Raw genomic sequence first — 21,201 nt, 5'->3', positions numbered from 1 at the left:
CAATACATCTGCCTCAGTTATCTCTTTCGCCAAGACAACAAAAGTAACAATGTTCTGGGAACACCAACATCTCCAAGTTCCCGGCCAGGTCACACACCATTCAGACAGAGAAGCAAAATACAGCGGGAGGGCAGCACAAGTGGCTATCACTGTTGCTTCACAGCGCCAGGATCCCAGGTTCGATTCCTGGCTTGGGTCACTGTCTGTGTGGAGTCTGCACGTTCTCCCAGTGTTTGCATGGGTTTCCTGCGGGTGCTCCGGTTTCCTCCCACAGTCCAAAGACATGCACGTTAGGTGGATTGGCCATGCTAAATTGTCGTTAGTGTCTAAAAGGGTTAGGAGGGGTTATTGGGTTACGGGAATAGGGTGGAAGTGAGGGCTTAAGTGGGTTGGTGCAGACTCGATAGGCCGAATGGCCTCCTTCTGCACTGTATGTTCTATGTCTATGTACGTCTATGTCTACGGCAGTTCGGATTGTTCAAATCCTCTGATTCTCCATTGTCGTGCATCTTCAGATTGCAAAATGTAGAGCATTCAAAACCAGTTTGTTTAATTAGTTGCTCTCGAGCTGTGGGTGACCTTGGCAAGGCCACATTTCTTATCCAACCTTAGTTGAAATACAACAGAAAAAGTTGGAAACTCAGCAGATCCGACAGAAACTGTGGAGAGTAAAGAAGTGCTTACACTTCAGATCATAGTATCATTGAATACCTACAGTGCATCCAGTCGGCACCGACAAATGAGCACCCTACCTCGGACCAATTCCCCCACTCGTGGCGTGGAGAACTTGGGCAAACAGATCAAAAAGAAACAAGCAGCAATGAACAAAATGAAAAGATGACAAACTAAAAAGACAAATTATTTCCATGTCAGTTCAGCCAATGTTAAGTTGTGAAGTTTTGGATCATGCCGTCCTATTTTGCATTTTAGCGTATCCAGCTTTTGTTGCAAGTTTAATAGGAATCTTGCAGTTCTGCAGAAGTAATTAAAGGAATTAGTGCAATTCCAATTTGCATCTATGACACAAATACCCAGTCTTCCACGAACACAGCAACCTAATGTTACAGAAGATACATCACTGGTGAAGCATCATAGTGTGAGAGGTGCAAATGGTTTTCTGAAGTAATTAACAGCTAGTATCTCACAAGACAGCCCCAAACATGCAAAAATAGTACAGTACAATATAAAGCAGTATGCCTTCCTGGAAACAAAACTTTAAATGCTTCAGCAACAATTATATTGCTCGTATATTAAGGTTCCTGTAACAATGGAAGCTCAAGGAGTCACTAAAAATATATCCTTTTGCATACACACTTTCATACACTACCCAGGTTAGATGAAAATTACAGCAAAGAAAGTAAATCATCACTTCATTCTGCAGATTGGTATTAGAAAATAGAAGCCAGACGGAATTTAGATAATCTAGGATACAATGTGAAAATATAAGCAAGATATATTACACAAATATTCCATTTCACAGCATTTGAGGAACTCAAAGGAGTAACAGAAAATGCTTACATCATGATGGGTGGCACCGTGGTTAGCACTGTTGTCTCACAGCACAAGAGATCTGGATTCAATTCCGGCCTTGGGTGACTGTCTCTGTGAAATTTGCATGTCCTCCCAATATCTGGGTGGATTTCTTCCGGGTGCTATGGCTTCTTCCCACACTCCAAAGATGTGCAGGTTAGGTGGGATTATGAGGATAGGACTACGTAGGGCCCTCTTTCAGGGTGTCGGTGAAGCTCAGCTGAGCCAAGTGGCCTCCTTCTGTATTGCAGAGATTCTATGATTATAAACCACTTCAAAAAGCGGCTGAAAACAGTGTTAAGATGGATTCAGAGAGTCCAGGGCAAGGTGACTAAATGGGTAGCTGTCTAAGAGGGAGCCAACAAAGGTATAAGACCATAAGACATAGGAGCAGAATTAGGCCATTCGACCCATCGAGTCTGCTCCGCCATTCAATCATGGCTGATATTTTCTCATCCCCATTCTCCTGCCTTCTCCCCATAACCCCTGATCCCCTTATTATCAAGAACTTATCGATCTCTGTCTTAAAGACATTGTGATTTGGCCTCCACAGCCTTCTGCAGCAACGAGTTCCACAGATTCACCACCATCTGGCTGAAGAAATTCCTCCTCATCTCTGTTTTAAAGGATCGTCCCTTTAGTCTGAGATGGTGTCCTCTGGTTCTAAGTTTTTCTGACAAGTGGAAACATCCTCTCCACATCCACTCTATCCACCCTCGCAGTATCCTGTTTCAATAAGACTCCCCCTCATCCTTCTAAACTCCAACGAGTACAGACCCAGAGTCCTCAACCGTTCTTCATATGACAAGTTCTTCATTCCAGGGATCATTCTTGTGAACCTCCTCTGGACCCTTTCCAAGGCCGGCACATCCTTCCTTAGATACAGGGCCCAAAACTGCTCACAATACTCCAAATGGGGTCTGACCAGAGCCTTTTACAGCCTCAAAAGTACATCCCTGGTCTTGCATTCTAGCCCACTCGACATGAATGCGAACACTGCATTTGCCTCCTTAACTGCCGACTGAACCTGCACGTTAACCTTAAGACAATCTTGAACACGGACTCCCAAGTGCCTTTGTGCTTCTGATTTCCAAGGCATAAATGGTGGAATGTCCTCCTTCCATGGCGTGAAATATTTTGGCTCCATTATTCTGTGCAGCAGAGAAGCCCAAGGGGAAAGACTCTGGCTATGACAAAAGGTTCATTTAATTTAAAATGGTCACTAAAGAGCAAGCAGAGATCAGAAGATGTTTATAATGGCAGAGAGGTGTTTGAGCATGGAATGCTTTGTCGCATGAAATAATTCAGAGGGACCACTGCAAATTTTTAAAGGAAAGAGTAGATGAAAATTTACCATAGAGGAGGAGACAGACCTATGGAGAAACAACTAATAAATTAGCTTAATGGTTCCAGTGAAGAATCAGCACAAATTTAATGTGCCTCCTTCTGTGCATTTCGCCTTTCCACTCATTTGAAGATGTTGAAAATATCTAGCACATCAGACAGCTTTTGAATGTGGAACAGCGGTTAAAGTTTTCAATATCAAATGTGCTTTGGTTTTTCAAGCAACAAAACATTGCACAGTGCTTTGCAATGGAAGGGGTGCAGTGGATACCAAACATGAAGGAAGAGAAGAGAGAGGATGAAATGAATGAAAGAGGTCAATACTTTATTTTTTTTAACCGTCCACTAGAAGTCTCAAAGCACTTTAAAGTACTTTTCAAAGTGTAGTCACTGCTGTAACGTAGGAAATACAGCAGCTAATTTGTCTTCAGTAAATGGAACACTATCGTGATAATGACCAGAAAACCTGCTTAAGGAAAAATACTGCAGATTCTGGAAATCTGAAATACAAAAGAATGCTGGAAAAACTCAGGTGGGAGAGAAAAACAGAGTCAATGCTTCGAGTTCATGTGACTATTCTTCACATGAGCTGTTTTCAGTGATGTTGATGGAGGCTGGGACATCAGGGGTCACTTCCTCTACTCTTCTTCAAAGTAACAGGATCAGAGGAGCAGGAGCGGGTCAATCAGCCCATCGAGCCTTTTCCGCCATTCAATATGATCAGGGTTGATTATCCACTTTCCCCCCCCGCACTATCCCCACTATACCCCTTTATGTTATTGGTATTTAGACATTGGGCAATCTCTGCTCCAGACATTCCCAATGACTCAGCTTCCAAAGCCCTCTGGGGTTGGGAAGTGTAGCCACCTAAATTGGCCAACTCCCGATTTAAAATGGCGAACGGCAAAGGCTGATGGGAAAGTCAGCCAACCCAGACAGAAACCAGCAGGTGCAGGTATGCTGTGTATTTAACTCTGCAAAAGGCCAGACAACATCGATACCAGCGACCATCAGCATAACAATGTAGCAGCCATCTACATACTGATGAGCAATCCCCGGGAACAATGAGTAACATTTGGGACACAAAGCAAAGCCAGACTCCCCGGCGCCAGCAGGAGCCAACACAAAGAAAGTGAATGAACACCTCAAGACCGCCCATCGATCAGGGAACTGCCCCAGTATTGGAGAAATCGAACCAAGCAATTGGGACAAAGTCCAATCACTTGGGACCAGGTACAGGGTCCGCCCCGAAAGGCGGGAAGCCCCTGGGGACTATAAGAGTTAAGCCCCAAGTTCAAATCACTCTCTCTCTTCGTCCTGCCCGGGTCACCCAGCAACACGAACCAACATTGACCGTGACCGGTGCAGTGATCGCCGACAGGAGCAAGTCTTAATTCAACGCTCGCTACGAGATAGGCGCTCCTAGCTACCAATCCGAACCAACTTCGAATCCCGCAGACTCAGAACCCGAACGAAAGGCCATTTGTTCCCCTGACCTGGTGGGCCAGTCCGAAGATAAGTATAGGCCTGTTAGTTGTAGAAGTAGCTTAGACATAGAATTTGTGCACGAGTAGCGATTACTGTGTATAATAAATGTGCTTTGATTTGAATCTTACTAATTGGTGTACTGAGTTATTGATCATCACTTGGACTTGAACCTCGTGGCGGTATCATAAAGATACCTGGCGACTCGAGAGCAAAGGTAATAAAACAGAGCAATTGAACCAACCGGAAAGTTAGCAACAGAATTCGAAAGATGCACAACCCTCTGAATAAAGAAAATTCACCTCATCTTAGTCCCAAGTGGTTTCCCTCTTATTTTGATAATGTGTCCCTTTGTTTCAGATTCCCAAGGGAAACATTTTACAGGCTCGCGATCCTGGGAACAAGTCTGGTGAATCTTTGTTGCACTTCCTCTATGGCAATAATCTCCTTCCTACATTAAGGGGCCAAAATTGCACACAGTATGCCAGATGTGATCTAACCAAGGTTCTGTACAATTGAAGCAAGACTTTGCTATTCTTGTGCTCAAATCCTCGGTGATAAAGGCGACTATACCATTAACCTTCCCAACTGTTTGCTGCACTTGCATGTTACTTTGCCGTAGAATCCCCATAGTGTAGAAGGAGGCCATCGAGAGACTTATGGACAAAGGCACACAGATCCCTTTGTACATCCACACTTACTAATCACTCACCATACAAGAAATGCTCTACACAATTGTTCCTTCCACCAAAGTTGACAAACTCACATTTTTACACATAATATTCTATGTGCCATGTTTTTTCCCACTCACTAATTCTGTGCATCTTCCTCAACACGCATTCCCACCTAGCTTTGTGTCACCTGCGAATATTTGGTCCCTACATCCAAATTATTTATATATGTTGTGAACAGCTGGCGCCCAAGCACTGATCCTTGTGGTTAGTGTAAAAGTTCAGCAGATCCAAGAAGGTGATTCAAACAGAGGTTTATTTATAACCAAAAGAAAATGTCCAAAGGCAGCATACAGCACACAAATCCCAACCGGGACTACCAATCATGCCGGTCCCAATCAGGGCCGGCTGTTAACATAGGAATTAGAATCAGAAGGAGGCAATACAGCCCTTGGCCAGGTTCGCCATTTACTCAGATCACGGCCGATCTCCAGCTGGTCACAAATCCACTTCCCCACCTGTTCCCCATATCCCTTTAACCCGTTTTTAAAAAATCTCTATTTCCCTCTTCAAACCATTTAATCATAGGATCATAGAATTTACAGTGCAGAAGGCCATTCAGCCCATCGAGTCTGCACGGGCCCTTGGACAGAGCGCCCTACGCAAGCCTCCACCCTATCCCCTTTAACCCCATAACCCAGTAACCCCACCTACCCTTTTTGGACACTAAGTGCAAATTAGAATGGCCAATCCACCTAACCTGTACATCTTTGTACTGTGGGAGGAAACCAGAGCACCCGGAAGAAACCCACGCACACATGGGGAGAATGTGCAGACACCGCACAGTGACCCAAGCCGGGAATCAAACCTAGGGCCCTGGAGCTGTGAAATAACTGTGCTCACCACTATGCTACCGTGCTGCCCATTAATGATTCAGACTCCACCGCACTATGGAACAACGAGCTCCACAAATTCACCACCCTCTGCGAGAAGTAGTGTCTCCTCTTCTCAGTTTTAAATCTGCTGCCTCTCAACCTATACCTGTGACCTCTCATTCTAGATTGCCCCACAAGGGGGATCATTTGGTCTACATTGACTTTATCAATCCCTTTTAGTATTTTATAAACTTCAACGAGAAATAAACAAACTGTTAATCTCTCCTTATAGGTCAACCCCTTCATCCCCGGATTCAATCTGGTTAACTTCCTCTAACATGCTTCCAATGCAACCACATCCTCAAATAAGGAGACCAAAACTGCACACAAACTCCAGATGTGGTCTCACCAACACCCTGTGCAATTGCAACAATGCTTCTTACTTCTCTACTTTTATTCTCCAGTCCTTCACGAACGTTCCATATGCATTTCGTATTTGGGGAGATGATGGCACAGTTGCATTGTCACTAGATTAGTAAACTAGAGACCCAGGTTAATGATCTGGGACCCAAGTTCGAATCCCACCATGGCAGGTGATGGAATTTAAACTCAATAAAATATCTGGAATGAAAAGTCTAATGATGACCATGAAACGATTGTCGATTGTTGTAAAAACCCATGTGGTTCACTAATGTCCTTTAAAGAAGGAAATCTGCCAACCTTACCTGGTGTGGCCTACATGTGACGCGAGACGCACAAAAATGTGGTTTAACTCTTAAATGCCCTCGGAAATGGCCCAGCAAGCCACTCAGCTGTATTCAACAGCTACGAAAACACAAAAAAGGAATGAAACAGAATGGACCACCCGGCATCGAACCAGGCACCAGAAACGACAATGGCAAACTCAGCCACATTCCTCCTTCCTAACTTCTGGGGGCTTGTGCCAAAGTTGGGAGAGCTGACTCACAGACTCGTTAAGCAACAGCCTGACATAGAGTCTCTACAGTGCAGAAGGAGACTATGATTTGATGCAGTGAGTAATTGAGGCTACCCTTTTTATTGGGATTGGCAAGATAGGTTCCATATTTAGTACAAGCCATTTGGACAGTTTGAAATCGCATTCAATTTATTCATTCATTCCTGGGATGTAGGTACAACTACAGTGCTGCTTCTAATATGGAACTTCCGGTTCCATTCATTTTAGATTTTGTAGCAGTTTGATACACGGAATGGCTTGCCAGGCCATTTCAGAGGGCAGATAAGAGCCAACTGCATTGCAGTGGGTCTGGAGTCACATGGATGCTGGACTGAATAAGAATATGAGTGATGGTTACCATTTCTACAACTTATTAATTGAATTGACATTCCACCAGCTGCCATAATGGGAACTGAACCCATGTCGCCAGAGAATTAGCCAGGGCCACTGGATTGCTAGTCCAGCGACATTACCACTGTGCTACCACCATGTTCCTCAGTAATGCAGATAGTAAAAAAACATGTCTATGCCAATACCAAAGCATGAAATCTATAGTGAACTGGTATTATTCCTTCCTAAGAGTGGCAATGAAGCCTGGACCCTCCAAATACAAGGCCGGGACCACATCAACTTTAACAAGCATGAGAATGGAGGATTTGCCTTCATGTATGATTTGTAGTTTTTTTTTTGCTCTTTCATGGAATGCATGCATAACAAAAGTCAGCATTTGTTGCACATCTTGAATTGCCCTTGAACGCAGTGACTTGCTAAACCATTTCAGAGGGCAGTGGGTCTGGAGGTCACATATACGCCAGACCAGATAAGCACAGATTTCCTTCCCGAAAGGACAGTAGTAACCCAGATGGATTTTTAGAACAAGCTGTGATAGCTTCATGGTCACCATCAGTGAAACGAGCTTTCAATTCCAGAGTTATTAATTGAAATCAAATTCCACCAGCTACCATGTAGGTCTTGAACCCATTCCCCACAGTATTAGCCTGGATTACCAGAACAGTGACATTACCATTACTGTCTTACAACACCCGGTTAAAGTCCAACAGGTTTGTTTCGAATCACTAGCTTTCGGAGCACTGCTCCTTCCTCAGGTGAGTGCTCCGAAAGCTAGCGATTCGAAACAAACCTGTTGGACTTTAACCTGGTGTTGTAAGACTTCTTACTGTGCTCACCCCAGTCCAACGCCGGCTTCGCCACATCATGTTTACCGTTACTGTAACTGTCTTCCGAATTGGCCCAATCGCCACAGTTAAACAGAATCAGTACACACACTAAATCCTGGTCAAAATGTTCACCGTTTCGGTAGTGCTTGAAATGTCACTTCAAAGTAGTGGATAATATTAAAGACATACTGTAGCTACTCCTGGTCTCAAAATTGTTACATACTGCCGACTCATGCAATGAGAAACCCATATGCACGTACAAAACAGGAAATGTAAAGTCAGCTCCAAAATCACAGGGTTGCTCCATCTTGCCTCATGCCAAAAGATATTGATGCCAAATAAGCCAAATGTTCAATGGCTTAGCTTCCGGGAATGAACGAAGTGGGCTCAGCTGGAATGCAGCTTCCATGCTGGTCACCAACAGGGAGAATAGCAGAGGACAGCAGCAATTGTTCCCTCACCATATGGCAAATCAAACCATAAAACAATTAATGACTTTCCATACTTCATTTATGATAAATCAAAGAAAAATAATAATTGTATAGCAATGCAAATGTGAGTGGAGTTTTTTTTTAAAAATGCGATGAAACAGTTTATGGAAAATGAATACCTGAAAGATTATATTTCCAACGAGGTACAGAAATATTGTCAGGTTTGACACACATCCAGAAATTGAAAAGAGCAGATTGGGACTATTTGAAAAGAATTTGACCTGGTTTCAAAATTTTAGCGCGGTGTTTGTGTTGTGTAATTTTTATTTATAGGCCTTATAAAGCGACATTATTTGTGTGCAGGGTGGGGAATAGCTTTAGTACAGGGCCCGGTGTACCTTGTGTACAATCCGTCTTATCATCTCGCATGGCTGTGATAATGTATTGCTATAAAGATGAAGTTTGTGTAATTTTTCTTCAAGGAGTATCAACTGTATCTTTCCCCTAGAGCTTAATTTCATTTGGTGCTTACCATTGGCGTGACCATCTCTCTTCAGAAGAGTTAAATTAAATTTACATTTTGTGACAACAAAATATAGAAGTGGTTTTTTTCCTGCAGCATTCCTCACATTCATAAAGTACTTTTTAAGACAGGAATTGAATTCATATTCGGAGCAGAAAGGACATTAAAGATAAAGGCTGCAGATAGACTTCTGAAAGTAGAGAAGGATGCAGCAAAATGGAGGGACATAGGGAACAAGCTTTAGAGGAAAAACATAAAATTGCTGAAATAGCATCTGCAAATTGCGACGCTGAAAACGCTGAAGACTGACTGGGAGTAGCTCAATTTGGACCTGTTCCAATTCCCATTCAAGTCTGGACAATTGATTTTTCACGCAGGGAGCCAGCCTGGTCTGGGGAGGATGGAGCTCAAGCATGGACATGTAGCTGGAGGGGATGGTGGCGATTGAGCCAGGCGAGGTCATAAAGGGGTTTAAAAACAAAAGCATAAAAGACTATTTACTAAGGCACCATAGCCAGCACAGCTAGGCAAGGCTGGCAGTATGGGACCCTGTCAGGCGAGACAATTATGAAAAAGTTTTAATAAGGAGGAAGTAGGTGAAGAAGACAGCTCAGTTAGTATTTCAGAAAATCGGCGTCCAATGATCACAATGTAACGCAAGGTTTTTGCGGAGCTAGGGAAGAGTTGAAATTGGGGGGCATTGAAACAAAAGTGTACACATTCATGTTCTGAAGTATAAGCCAAACATTATTATGTGGGAACATAGTATAATTCAAGAGGGCCACAGAATACCTACAAAGTTTTTAAGTTACTCTCAAATCTAAGTCCACAATTATTAGAAGGCAGGAACAGGCCATTCAATAAGATCTGAATGTGGCCTCAACTCCCCATTCTGGTCAGTCCCCCATAACAATCCGCTCCCTTGGCCATCGAAAGTCTATTTTTGTTTCATTTACGGAATGTGGGTGTCGCTGGTTAGGGCAGCATTTATTGCCCATCTCTAGTTACCCTTCAGAAGGTGGTAGTGAGTTGCCTTCTTGCACAGCTGCAGTCCCTGAGGTATAGGTACATCCACAGTGCTGTTCGGGGCGGGAGTTCCAGGATTTTGACCCAGCGGCAGTGACGGAATGGCGATATATTTCAGTGTTGGGGTGGTGAGTGGTTTGGAAGGGCGCTTCCTGGTGATCGTATTTCCATGTGTCTGCAGTCCTTGCCCTTCTTGAGGGGAGTAGTCCTGTGTTTGGAAGCTGCTGTCGAACGAACCTCGGTGGTTGCTGCAATGCATCTTGTAGATGGTACATAGGGCTGCCACTGTGCGTCGGCGGTGGAGGGAGTGAATGTTTGTGGATGGGACCCCAATCAAGCGGTGATGCTTTGTCCTGGATGGCGTTGAGCTTCTCGATGTTGTTGGAGTTGCGCTCATCCAGGCAAGTTGGGAAGTATTCAAACACACTCCTGATTTTGAGGAGTCAGGAGGGGAATTACTCACTGCAGGATTCCGAGCCTCCCCCAGGATGTTAGTGTGGAGGGTCCAGAGCAACTGCTGTTGTTCTCGTACAGCAAAGAAAAAGAAGAGAAGGTTTGATGGAGAAAATATTCTTGAAGGGTTTTGATAGAGTAAATAAGTGAATGTATTTCCAGTCGCAGAACAGGCAGATATCAGAGGACAGATTTTAAAGTGATCAATAAAGCAAAACAAAGGCAACTTGAGAATTTTTATTTAAGTCAGGATCTGGAATGCACTGCCCAAAAGGGTGGTGGAAGCACGTTCAATAACAACTCTCAAAAGGGAGTTGGATAAAGACCTGAAACTGAAAAATGCTGGGCTAGGGAAAAGTGCAAGGGTGCGAGACTCATCAAAAAGCTCAATGAGCCATCACAGACATGGACCGAACAGTCTCCTTCTGCCCAGCGTCATTCTATGATTTTACGACAAAAGATTCAGCTTCAAATTGTAAACATCGTAAAACCTGAAATGTGTTGACTGAAAAATTGAAATATTCAGAAAATTTTGAATTTTAATTCTGTGCGCATAAAAGGAGTAGAGGCTACATTATTAAAAGAGCAAGGCCCAATAAAGACCAATCGCCATAATTTATCATCATTATAAACATTCCATCACCAGTGGAGGGTTTTTTGTTTGTTCAAAACAGTTTTATGTTCTTTCCAAAAGGAACGAAGCAGGGGCATCATCATTGCTGAAAGCACAACACTGGGCAGATCCCTTCCCTTTTGAGAACAAGTGACAGTTTTCTAAATTGTTACCATGGAACCCTTTGTGCGTTCTGTTTCTGCTGCTTTATATTGTCAATACCAAATACACCATGTTACCATTTCATAGATGTTAAACTCTAAACACAAAGTAAATCGCTTGTTTTTAATTACTGAACTATAACAGATAGCCAAACGTGCCAATTGCTGAATACGGAATTTATACCAAGAAGCAGAACAGAATTGAGTCCGGCATTCACTTGTTAATTACACACTCCAACAAATCCCCAGCCATTTTTTAATACAGTGCAGGAGGGAGTTGATGCCGCCGTTCCTCCCTTCCCCCTGTGCTAATCCCATTTGTTCTTCAACATTCAACACAAGGGCAACACGGTGGCGCAAGTGGTTAGCACTGCAGCCTCACGGCGCCGAGGTCCTAGATTCGATCCCGGCTCTGGGTCACTGTCCGTGTGGAACATGGAACAGAGAACAGTACAGCACAGAACAGGCCCTTCGGCCCTCGATGGTGTGCTGAGCTAACCCAAAAAAGTGCAGGTTAGGTGGATTGGCCACACTAAATTGCCCCATAATTGGAAAGAATGAATTGGGTACTCTAAATTTATAAAAAGAAAAAAAAACATTCAACATAAAATGTCTCCTTTTACCAACTAAATATCTTTATTTTGCTCATGTCACAGAATAACCTCAGAAAAATGTATCCTTTGTTGCGTTTTCTGATCAATTAGCTCAAGAACATAACTCGCTCTTTGCGATTTTCTAAATTACGGAACCAGTCTCGACATCAAGCGATCCCAATTAAAAATAGCAACTGAAAAATAACGTTGCTTCGACTCTTGTGTGTAAGTGAAATATACCCCTAATGTGAGGAGAGTATCTCCTTTTGCAGTACTGGTGGTTGGGGGGGGGGGGGGGGGGGGGGGGGTGAGCACAGATTTTTTGGGTCAATCCAAACCCATGAGTAACTGGGTTGAGACTGTCCCAAATTAGTTCATACAAATATTTTATGCAGCAGGAAGATTCCACTCTATCAGCTCGGTTCTGAGATCAATAACACCTATCCTTCATAATTATTATTTATTTTTTGGATGTGGACATTGCTGAAAAGTTCAGTATTCAAGCCCCCCCCCCCCCCTCCCACAAAGGAGCCACCATCCCTAAACAATGCAGTCCATGTGATGTAGGTACATCCTCAGCGCCGTCAGGGAGGGGGGTTCTGGGATTTTGACCCAACGACACTTAAGGAACAATGGATGTCGCTCCAAATCAGATGGCGAGGGGAACCTGCAGGTGGTGCTGCTCTCATGCATTTGCTGCCCTTGACCTTCTAGACCATCACGGTAGCACAGTGGTTAGCACTGCTGCTCCACAGCACTAGAACTCGGGTTCAATTCCCGGCTTGGGTCATCGTCTGCGCAGAGTCTGCACGTTCTCCCCGTGTCTGCGTGGGTTTCCTCCGGATGCTCCGGTTTCCTCCCACAAGTCCCGAAAGACATGCTTGTTAGGTGAATTGGACATTCTGAATTCTCCCCGTGTACCCGAACAGGCGCCAGGGTGTGGAGACTAGGGGATTTTCACAGTAACTTCATTGCAATGTTACTATAAGCCTGCTTGTGACAAGAATGATTATTATTTACTATTGAAGCGTGTAGGTTTGGAAGGTGCTGTTCAGTCCAACTGAGAGGTAATGTGTATTTTCTTTTGAAAGCTACTGAGTGAGAGCTTATTTGCATAAGAGCTGTATACTTACTTGCACCAAGTACAGTCACTTGATGTATTTTGATGGAGCAATACTGTGGAATTACTACTTTATAACATTTTGTTCTGGAACTAAATCTGAAAGTTGGTGGTTACATCCGGAGTATTGCAAAACAAAATTATTTTGTCTTCTACAGTTTCTATGCAGGTTTAGACGTGGACCCGGAGTGTATCTCTGTTCTGCTTATGCCATCTAGCTCTATTGGGAATGCTCCCAATGGTATGGGCATTTAGCATGTCACGTTATGTATTCCTAAAGAAAGGGATGGAAAAACCTGAGCGAGACACAAAACATTAACAATGTTCCACTCACCAGCATTTGAACTTGTCAGATTGTACCGTGCGTTTAGCTTCTTGATAATATTTTCATGTATTTGGTACCATTCACTTTCGGTATTGCACCTGGAATGAAATGAAATGTATGGGTTCAAAAGGGAATCCGAAAAAGATGCTTGTAAACATCTAAAATTGTTTAAAGATACTGGACACATACTTAACCAGCCAGCCATGATAGTGGCTGGGATTAGATAATGTCCTTTGGGGTCAGTGACAAACCACCTCCTTAACCTGGTAGGGGAGGGCACAGTGTCACCACCCTTCATAGAATCATAGAATTTACAGTGCAGAAGGAGGCCACTTAGCCAATCGAGTCTGCAATGGCCCTTACAAAGAGCACCCCACTAAAGCCCACGTATCTACCCCATCTCTGTAACCCAGTAACCCTCACGTAACATTTTTTTTGGACACCAAGGGCAATTTAGCATGGCCAATCTACCTTGCCCGCACATCTTTGGACTGTGGGAGGAAACCGGGCCACCCGGAGGAAACCCACGCAGACACAGGGAGAACGTGCGGACTCCGCACAGACAGTGACCCAGCCGGGAATCGAACCTGGGACCCTGGAGCTGTGAAGCAACTGTGCCAACCACTATGCTACCGTGCTGTCCATGTTAAGTGTGTTTATCTATACTTATACATGACCGGCTAGTTTAAAAACAATAGAATTTTAATTGCACTATCAAATATGCAAAATATAAGCAAACCAAAATGAAGCTGCCCGAAGAATGTGCTTCAGTGGGATTCTGGTCATTAATGAAACAATCTCAGGCAGCACAGTGGTACAGTGATTAGCACTGCCGCCTCACAGTGCCGAGGTCCCAGGTTCGGTCCTGGCTCTGGGTCACTGTCCGCATGGAGTTTACACATCCTCCCCGTGTTGGTGTGGGTTTCACCCCCACAACCCAAAAGATTTGCAGGATAGGTGGATTGGCCACGCTAAATTGCCCCTTAATTGGAAAAAATGAATTGGGTACTCTAAATTTTAAAAAGACAACAAAAAAATTAATTAAGCAAGTTCTGCCAAAACCCCTGCTACTCGTACAATTTGCTTACATTGTAAGTAAACAGCTGGATTCCTTCACAATCACTGAAAATTAAGTATTTTGTATTTAATTTTTTAATTATGGTTAAGTAGCCTGAAATTCTTCTTCCCTTTCATTGGTTTTCTGCTCTGTCGCTAAATTAGAAGAATAAAGTTTGCGGCACTGGAGGGCTGATTCAATAGTGCTACTGAAAGGCTAGCTCGATTAGTTCTCCCTCAATTCTTGGATATAGTTCACAACTTTTATTGAAACAGTAAACTCCGCCCCACCCATCCCCCAACAGTTTAAACATTCCACATAATTTATCATTCATCAGGAAAATTGATTTCATTTACAAAGTAAGAGTAAGCTTGTTTCTGAAAAGGTACCAAATGAGAATTAAAAAGTTTGAAAAACAGTGTTGTTTACTTCTGCACAGAATCCCCAACAATACAGTAAGAGGCCATTCAGCCCATCAAGTCTGCACCAACCTGACGAAAGAGTACCATACCTAGGCTCACTCCCCCATCCTATCTCCGTAACCTGCACATCATGAGGGGCAATTTTTTTGCATGGCCAGTCGATCTAACCTGCACATCTTTGGACTGTGGAAGGAAACCGGCGCACCCGGAGAAAACCCACAGACTCTGGGAGAAGGTGCAGACTCCGCACAGACAGTGGCTCAAGGTGGGAATCGAACCCAGGTCCGTGGTGCTGTGAGATAGCAGTGCTAACCACTATGCCACCCCAACGGGGCTTCTCCACTCAAGTAATGGGGACCATGAAGGTCACAATGCATCTTTAACTACTGAACTGCAATTGTGCTCCATGTGGAAGGAACTCAGCAATGACTAGTTACATCTGTTCTCTGCATCAGCTAAATAGAATTCACAAGGAGGAAATGATACACAACACCCAGCTTCTTCTGGGCCTCTTCACTCATTTGTAAAAAAAATATTAACTTTTTGCTGAGCTCTTAAAAGAACAGCACATTTTTCATGAGTCCTGGGGATTTAACAAATGGCAGTGCAAACCCAAAAACCTCCGCTTAACAACTGTTCAGAACTTTGAATTAATGCCCACTGATGTTTTTCTGGATGGCTTAAATGCCAATTCTGCATATTGGAAACAAAAAAACGCTACCTGCTGGAAATACATAACAGTAAAGAGTAGTAAAAGATTGGCTGTGACTAATCTTTGAACAAAGGTTGAGGCAAAAATGTTACAAACCTGTGGCATATTAATAACACATTAACAGTGTGTGCTTTCATTTATACACCAGATTCCAGAAAATTCTGGAATAACGGAGTTGTGCCATTTCTCATGCTTTACCATTATTTATTGGGACATGTGCATCGCCCCTGGTGGACTCAGCTAAACTGGTAAGCTGGTTCTTGCTGCTCAGCCCCCCACCATTAGCTGATCGCTAATTTACTGGACTTGTCCCATTATTTGGCCATAGCCACTTAGTCCAGAGAATAGCAGTATGGGTGACATAGACTGATGTGAATATTTCCCTTCTTTTATCATCCATCCAGGAGATCGACCTGACTTCGCCATAGCCATCTTGGAATTGCTCAGTTTCTCTCTCTTCCCCCCCCCCCCCCCCCCCCCCCCTCTCTCTCCCCTCCCCCCCCCCAAGTTTTGACCGGCTAGTTCTACCATCTTGGATCGGATAGGTGTTTCAAGGCAATTGCTATTAGGACCTCCATCTCTTTCTCTGCATTAGGAGCTTTGAAAAGGCCAATCCGTGGCACATCCCCCCTTCTTTCTCATTGTGGGTTATCTGGAGGAGAAGCAGAGGGAGAAACTAGAGACTGAACTGATCTTGCGACCCACCCTCTCATTCAACGTTCTGTTGAAAGATCTGTGCATGCGTAGACTACACTTCAACAAGTAATTTAACTGGCTGACTCGGAAATCCTTTCTGGAATACCTGGAGCTGCAGTTCACCTTCTGTCGGGCACTGTCAGAGGCAATGATGATGAGGACAATCACAATGACTGTGCTTCATATCTCAGGCCCTGGGGAAAATCAGCCAAGGAACTGTGAGGAACTACATTTAACAGGTGATAGCTGCCATTGTCTGCAGCTCATCGGACTTCATTAATTACCATATTTCCTAAACAGCAAAAGTATAGATCCATTTCCAAAAGCTGGCTTCCTCAGGGGGCAGGTTTGTCCTCGATAGGACTGGTTTTGTGAAAGGCTCCATTTGAGAGATGCATCACTTTCATCAACAAGAAGGGTTAATAATACTCTTTCAGCATGCTAATTCGTGGCAATGCCCAACTTAGATCCTGAAAGGATAACAAAGTGCAGCGCAAGTGGTTAGCACGGTTGCCTCACGGCGCCGAGGTCCCAGGTTCGATCACGGCTCTGGGTCACTGTCCTTGTGGAGTTTGCACATTCTCTCCGTGTTTGCGTGGGTTTCGCCCCCACAACCCAAAAGATGTGCAGGGCAGGTGGATTGGTCACTCTAAATTCCTCCTTAATTGGAAAAAAAACTGAATTGGATACTCTAAAAAAAAAATTTTTTTTAAGGTAACAAAGTGCATCAGGATATGTCTTTGTCGCAATGTCACAATGACTTTGTCCTTCGCCACTCTACCATCCATGACTGATCCAGCTGGTAAAACAAATAGGTAGATCCTAAAAGTCAGGGTTGTCCACTGAAACTATAGCTGATGAGACCATTTTGCATCAACAATTATTTAATTACTTAATTAAGGAAAGGTGCAATCATGCACATGTGGCAACCTGGCAAGAATGCAAATCACCATTAAGAGCAGAAAGCAATCTTCTAGTGTATATCGGCAGGCGGTTATCCTAAAATATGCCCCAGATAAGGTGACAAGGGTTTGCCACACCCCACAACATTCAATCTGCAATAAGCATTCACCTGTATCGTCACATTGACCCGAAGACACATGGGTGGTGACTTGCCAGACAAGTGGCCAGCGCAGCAGAAATCAGGAAGTCTGCAACCATTAATTTTTTTCTTGGGATATGGGCTTTGCTTGCCAGACCAGCATTTATTGTCCATCCCGGAGGGCACTTGAGATTCAACCACATTGCTGTGGGTCTGGAGTCACATGTAGGCCCGACCAGGTAACAATGACAGATTGCCTTCCCTGAAGGATATTAGTGAACCAGATGTTTTTTTTTTTTACAAGAATCGGCAATGGTTTCATTGTCATCATTAGACTTTTAATTCCAGATTTTTACTGAATTCAAATTCCACCATCTGCCACGGTGGGATTCGAACCCAGGTACCCAGAGCATTACTCAGGTCTCTGGATTATTAGTTAAGTGACAATACCACAACGCCACTTGCTCCCCTACATTGTGGCGCTACAAAAGATTGAAACCAACAATTGAACATTTATTTGATGCGATAACAATCAGACAAAAAACATTAGTGTTAATGTAGATGAGCAGAAAAATGCAGTAAATCCTCATCAGGATGACTCAACAGGACTAAACTACTGCAAAGTGATCGGTTTTAATATCTGCAGACACATGCGGAGAAATCTACATCTTGTTGTATATAACAGCAACACGCAAGACGTAACAAGGGTGGTGAGCCAGAATAGATAACTCAGCATTGAGGGAGACAATCATGAAGTAGTGCATAGTTTTATAAATTACACAATTGTTTTCTTGCAACAGAATTTGAGGTAGAAATGTTAACAGTCTAATCAAATATTCTATATTATTCTTTCAACCTCTCGAAAGCTAAACAGCACTATGATGAGGAAATCAATCCCAAAGTAGTACGAAGCATTGAAAGCTGTGCAAAATCTTTATAAACAAAACAATAAACAATAAATCTAAATCTTTTCTGTAATAATTTAAATGTAAATTTATTTAAAATTAGTCAACAATATTTGCAAGACAGAAGTGCATATCAAATCATCTTTTAGATGTCTGCTGCATCATTGTAGAGTGGTCCTCAGCAGCTGGGCAGTGCAAGGCTCATGCGCCTGAGGAGATGCCTTGATTGACGTGGAGGAGAACCTCCAGGTGGTGACATTCCCAGGTATCAGCTGCCCTCATCCTGCTAGATGCTAATGATCGTGGATTTGGAAGGTGCTGCTGAAGGACCCTTGGTGAGTTCCTGAGTATAGATGATACACATACTGTTTGGTAGTGAACAGTGGAGGGAGTGAATGTTTGCGGAATGGGTACCAAACAGTTTGCTTTGTTCTGGATGTCGAGCTCATGCAGGCAAATGAAGAGTACTTCATCATACATCTGACATGTGCCTTGTAGATGATGGATAGGCTTTAGGGAATCGGTAGGTGAGGTACTTACTACAGGATTCCTAGCCTCTGTCCTGTTCTTGTAGCCACAGTATTAATATGGCGAGTCCAGTTCAGTTTCTGGTCAATGGATGGCCCCAGGATGTTGATAGTGGGGGATTCAGTGATGATAGTATCAATGAATGTCAATGGTTAAATTATCTCTTGTTGGGAGTGGTCATTGCCTAGCACTTGTGTGGCAAAAATGTTACTTGTTACTTGTCAGCCCAAGTCCAGGTCTTGCTGCATTTGGGCATGGGCTGTTCCAGTATCTGAGGGGTCTTAATGGTGCTGAACATGTGCAGTTATCAGTAAACATCCCCAACTCCTGACCTTCTGATGGAAAGAAGTTATTAATGAAGCAGCTGAAGATAGTTGTGCCTAGGGCAGTACCCTGAGGAACTCCTGCAGTGATGTACTGGAACTGAGATGATTGACCTCTCAGCACCACAACCATTTTCTTTTGTGCCAGGTATAACTGCAACCAGTGGAGCGTTTCCCCGCTGACTTCCATTGACTCCAGTTTTGCTCGGGCTCCTTAATGCCATACTCGGTCAAATGCTGCTTGATGTCAAGTGTAGTCACTCTCAGCTCACCGAAGCAGCATAGGCCACCAAACCCACCATTCTGTCAAATTCTGCTAGATAATTGATTTGTGTATTTGTAGCATTTCCAAATTGCATTCTGCCTTAGATTCGCTTGAAGCAAATCTCACCATGCCTCGATGCGCACTTCCCCGAAAATTCACCAACAACCAAATCCAAGTAACAAGCTACAACTGAATGATGGCTTCGCAAGGTTAATCCTGTAAGAGGATAAGGTACAGACAGCCTTATACATTAAAATTCATAGTCAATTCTACTTGCTATCAGCGCAAGTAATTTGAGGCATAGATTATGCTGCTGTTTGCGAAGCAACTCATAAGCAGAAAGTATCTCACTGAGCTATTTTCCTAAACTTGCAGCTTCTTAACGTTGCAGTGAAGTCAGATTTCATCCTCCAGATGAAAACCCTTGCTGTTTGTGGATATTGAGCATGAACATGCTTGCCGAAACTCTGCAGGTTGCCTTTTTTTAAAACAATGGAATTAAATCTTCTCCTACAGGTAGTTAGGGGCCAAATATGAGCCACACCTGTCCAAGTCATTTGGACAAGAGCCCAAAAGAACACAGATTATTTAAGCAACTTTTAAAGATGGGAATCTCAGGTCATGAATCATAGTACTGGAGGCCATTCAGCCCATTGAGCCTCACTGATCCTCTCAAAGTGCACCCTTCCTTGGCCCACTCCCTCATCCTATCCCTGTAGACTCGTGCATTGATCATGGCCAATCCACCTAACCTGCACACCTTTGGACCGTGGGACGAAACCGGAGCACCCGGAAGAAACCCACGCAGACACAGGGAGAACGTACAAACTCCACACAGACAGTCACACAAGACCGGAATCAAACCCGGGTCCCGGACACTGAGGCAGCCGTGCTCACCCAACCTCATCATTTAGTAAAGAAGACTGAAGAGAGAGAGAAATGTTACTGTACATGTAGACTTTAAGCATGTAGTCCTCTTTGGAATCCCTGGTATCCCTTTCAGATTGCAGCAAGTCTGCAATGCTCAGGACTGCACAACCAAACGGTCGCCGATATTGGGTGCTGCAGGAGTTTTTCTTTTCTCCTGCTGCCATGCGACCTATGGGATCATATCAGAAGAACATGCAGTCACTTTTTGCCATAATAGCGTTCAGGGAAAAAAAAAGTTCAAAAAAATTACAAGTTGTTTGATTTTTTTAAATTTACTTTACCCAGTCTTATAATGTGAACAGTAATATATATGTCCTTTCGGAGGTCGCTGCTCCCCAAATCCTGAAAATGAAATGAAAATCGCTTATTGTCACAAGTAGGCTTCAAATGAAGTTACTGTGAAAAGCCCCTAGTCGCCACATTCCGGCACCTGTTCGGGGAAATTACACGGAAATCAGAGCAGATTTGAAGAATATTTTACAATGTTTTACTGAATTACTCACTCATTTGGGTCTTCTCAGCTTTATACTGAGGGTTTAAAACAAATTGATCATTTGGCTGAATTGACCTTTCTGGTCAATGTTTCTGAAACTCTGAAATAGAAACTTGGAACATTTTTCTTGAGCGAATGAAACTGAATTTAAAAATTTTTTTTAAAAACATCTCAGTCGCTTCTGCTTTCCTTGAGCGAGACAATAATTGTGGGATGGCAATTTACTTCGAGGCTGACAATAGGTATCTTGTGATTCACCAACTAATGGAAGGATGGGGTAAACTATCAACCAGTGAAGCTGATCGCATATCTATTTCAGTATAAGAAGCTGTATTATTTTAAAAGTTCAAAGCATCATAGAATTTACAGTGAAGGAGGCTATTTGGCCCATCAAGTTTGCACCGGCTCTTGGAAAGAGCACTCGACACAGGCCCAAAACTCCACCCTATCCCCATAACCCAGTAACCCCACCTAAGCTTTTTTGGACACTAAGGGCAATTTATCATGGCCAATCCAACTAAGCT

The 21,201-nt window shown here is 43.5% G+C and overlaps 1 protein-coding gene across 6 annotated transcripts in view; it reads right to left on the bottom strand.

The window, feature by feature from the left end:
- The window catches only part of LOC140396552 (dedicator of cytokinesis protein 4-like), a 458,932-nt gene that overhangs the window by 223,812 nt on the left and 213,919 nt on the right, over positions 1-21,201 (bottom strand). For all 6 annotated transcript variants that reach the window (XM_072485296.1, XM_072485300.1, XM_072485297.1 and 3 more), the window contains exons 10-12: positions 20,466-20,526; positions 20,206-20,353; positions 13,314-13,402 (exon numbers count right to left, since the gene is read on the bottom strand). In XM_072485296.1, coding sequence (XP_072341397.1) covers positions 13,314-13,402; positions 20,206-20,353; positions 20,466-20,526 — 298 coding nt within the window. The remainder of the gene's footprint in view (positions 1-13,313; positions 13,403-20,205; positions 20,354-20,465; positions 20,527-21,201) is intronic.

This window comes from Scyliorhinus torazame, chromosome 19 (genome assembly GCF_047496885.1).
Source record: "Scyliorhinus torazame isolate Kashiwa2021f chromosome 19, sScyTor2.1, whole genome shotgun sequence".
Taxonomy (NCBI): Eukaryota; Metazoa; Chordata; class Chondrichthyes; order Carcharhiniformes; family Scyliorhinidae; genus Scyliorhinus; species Scyliorhinus torazame.
Note: the sequence above shows the minus strand (reverse complement) of the source record. Positions and strands in the feature narration are given on the sequence as shown.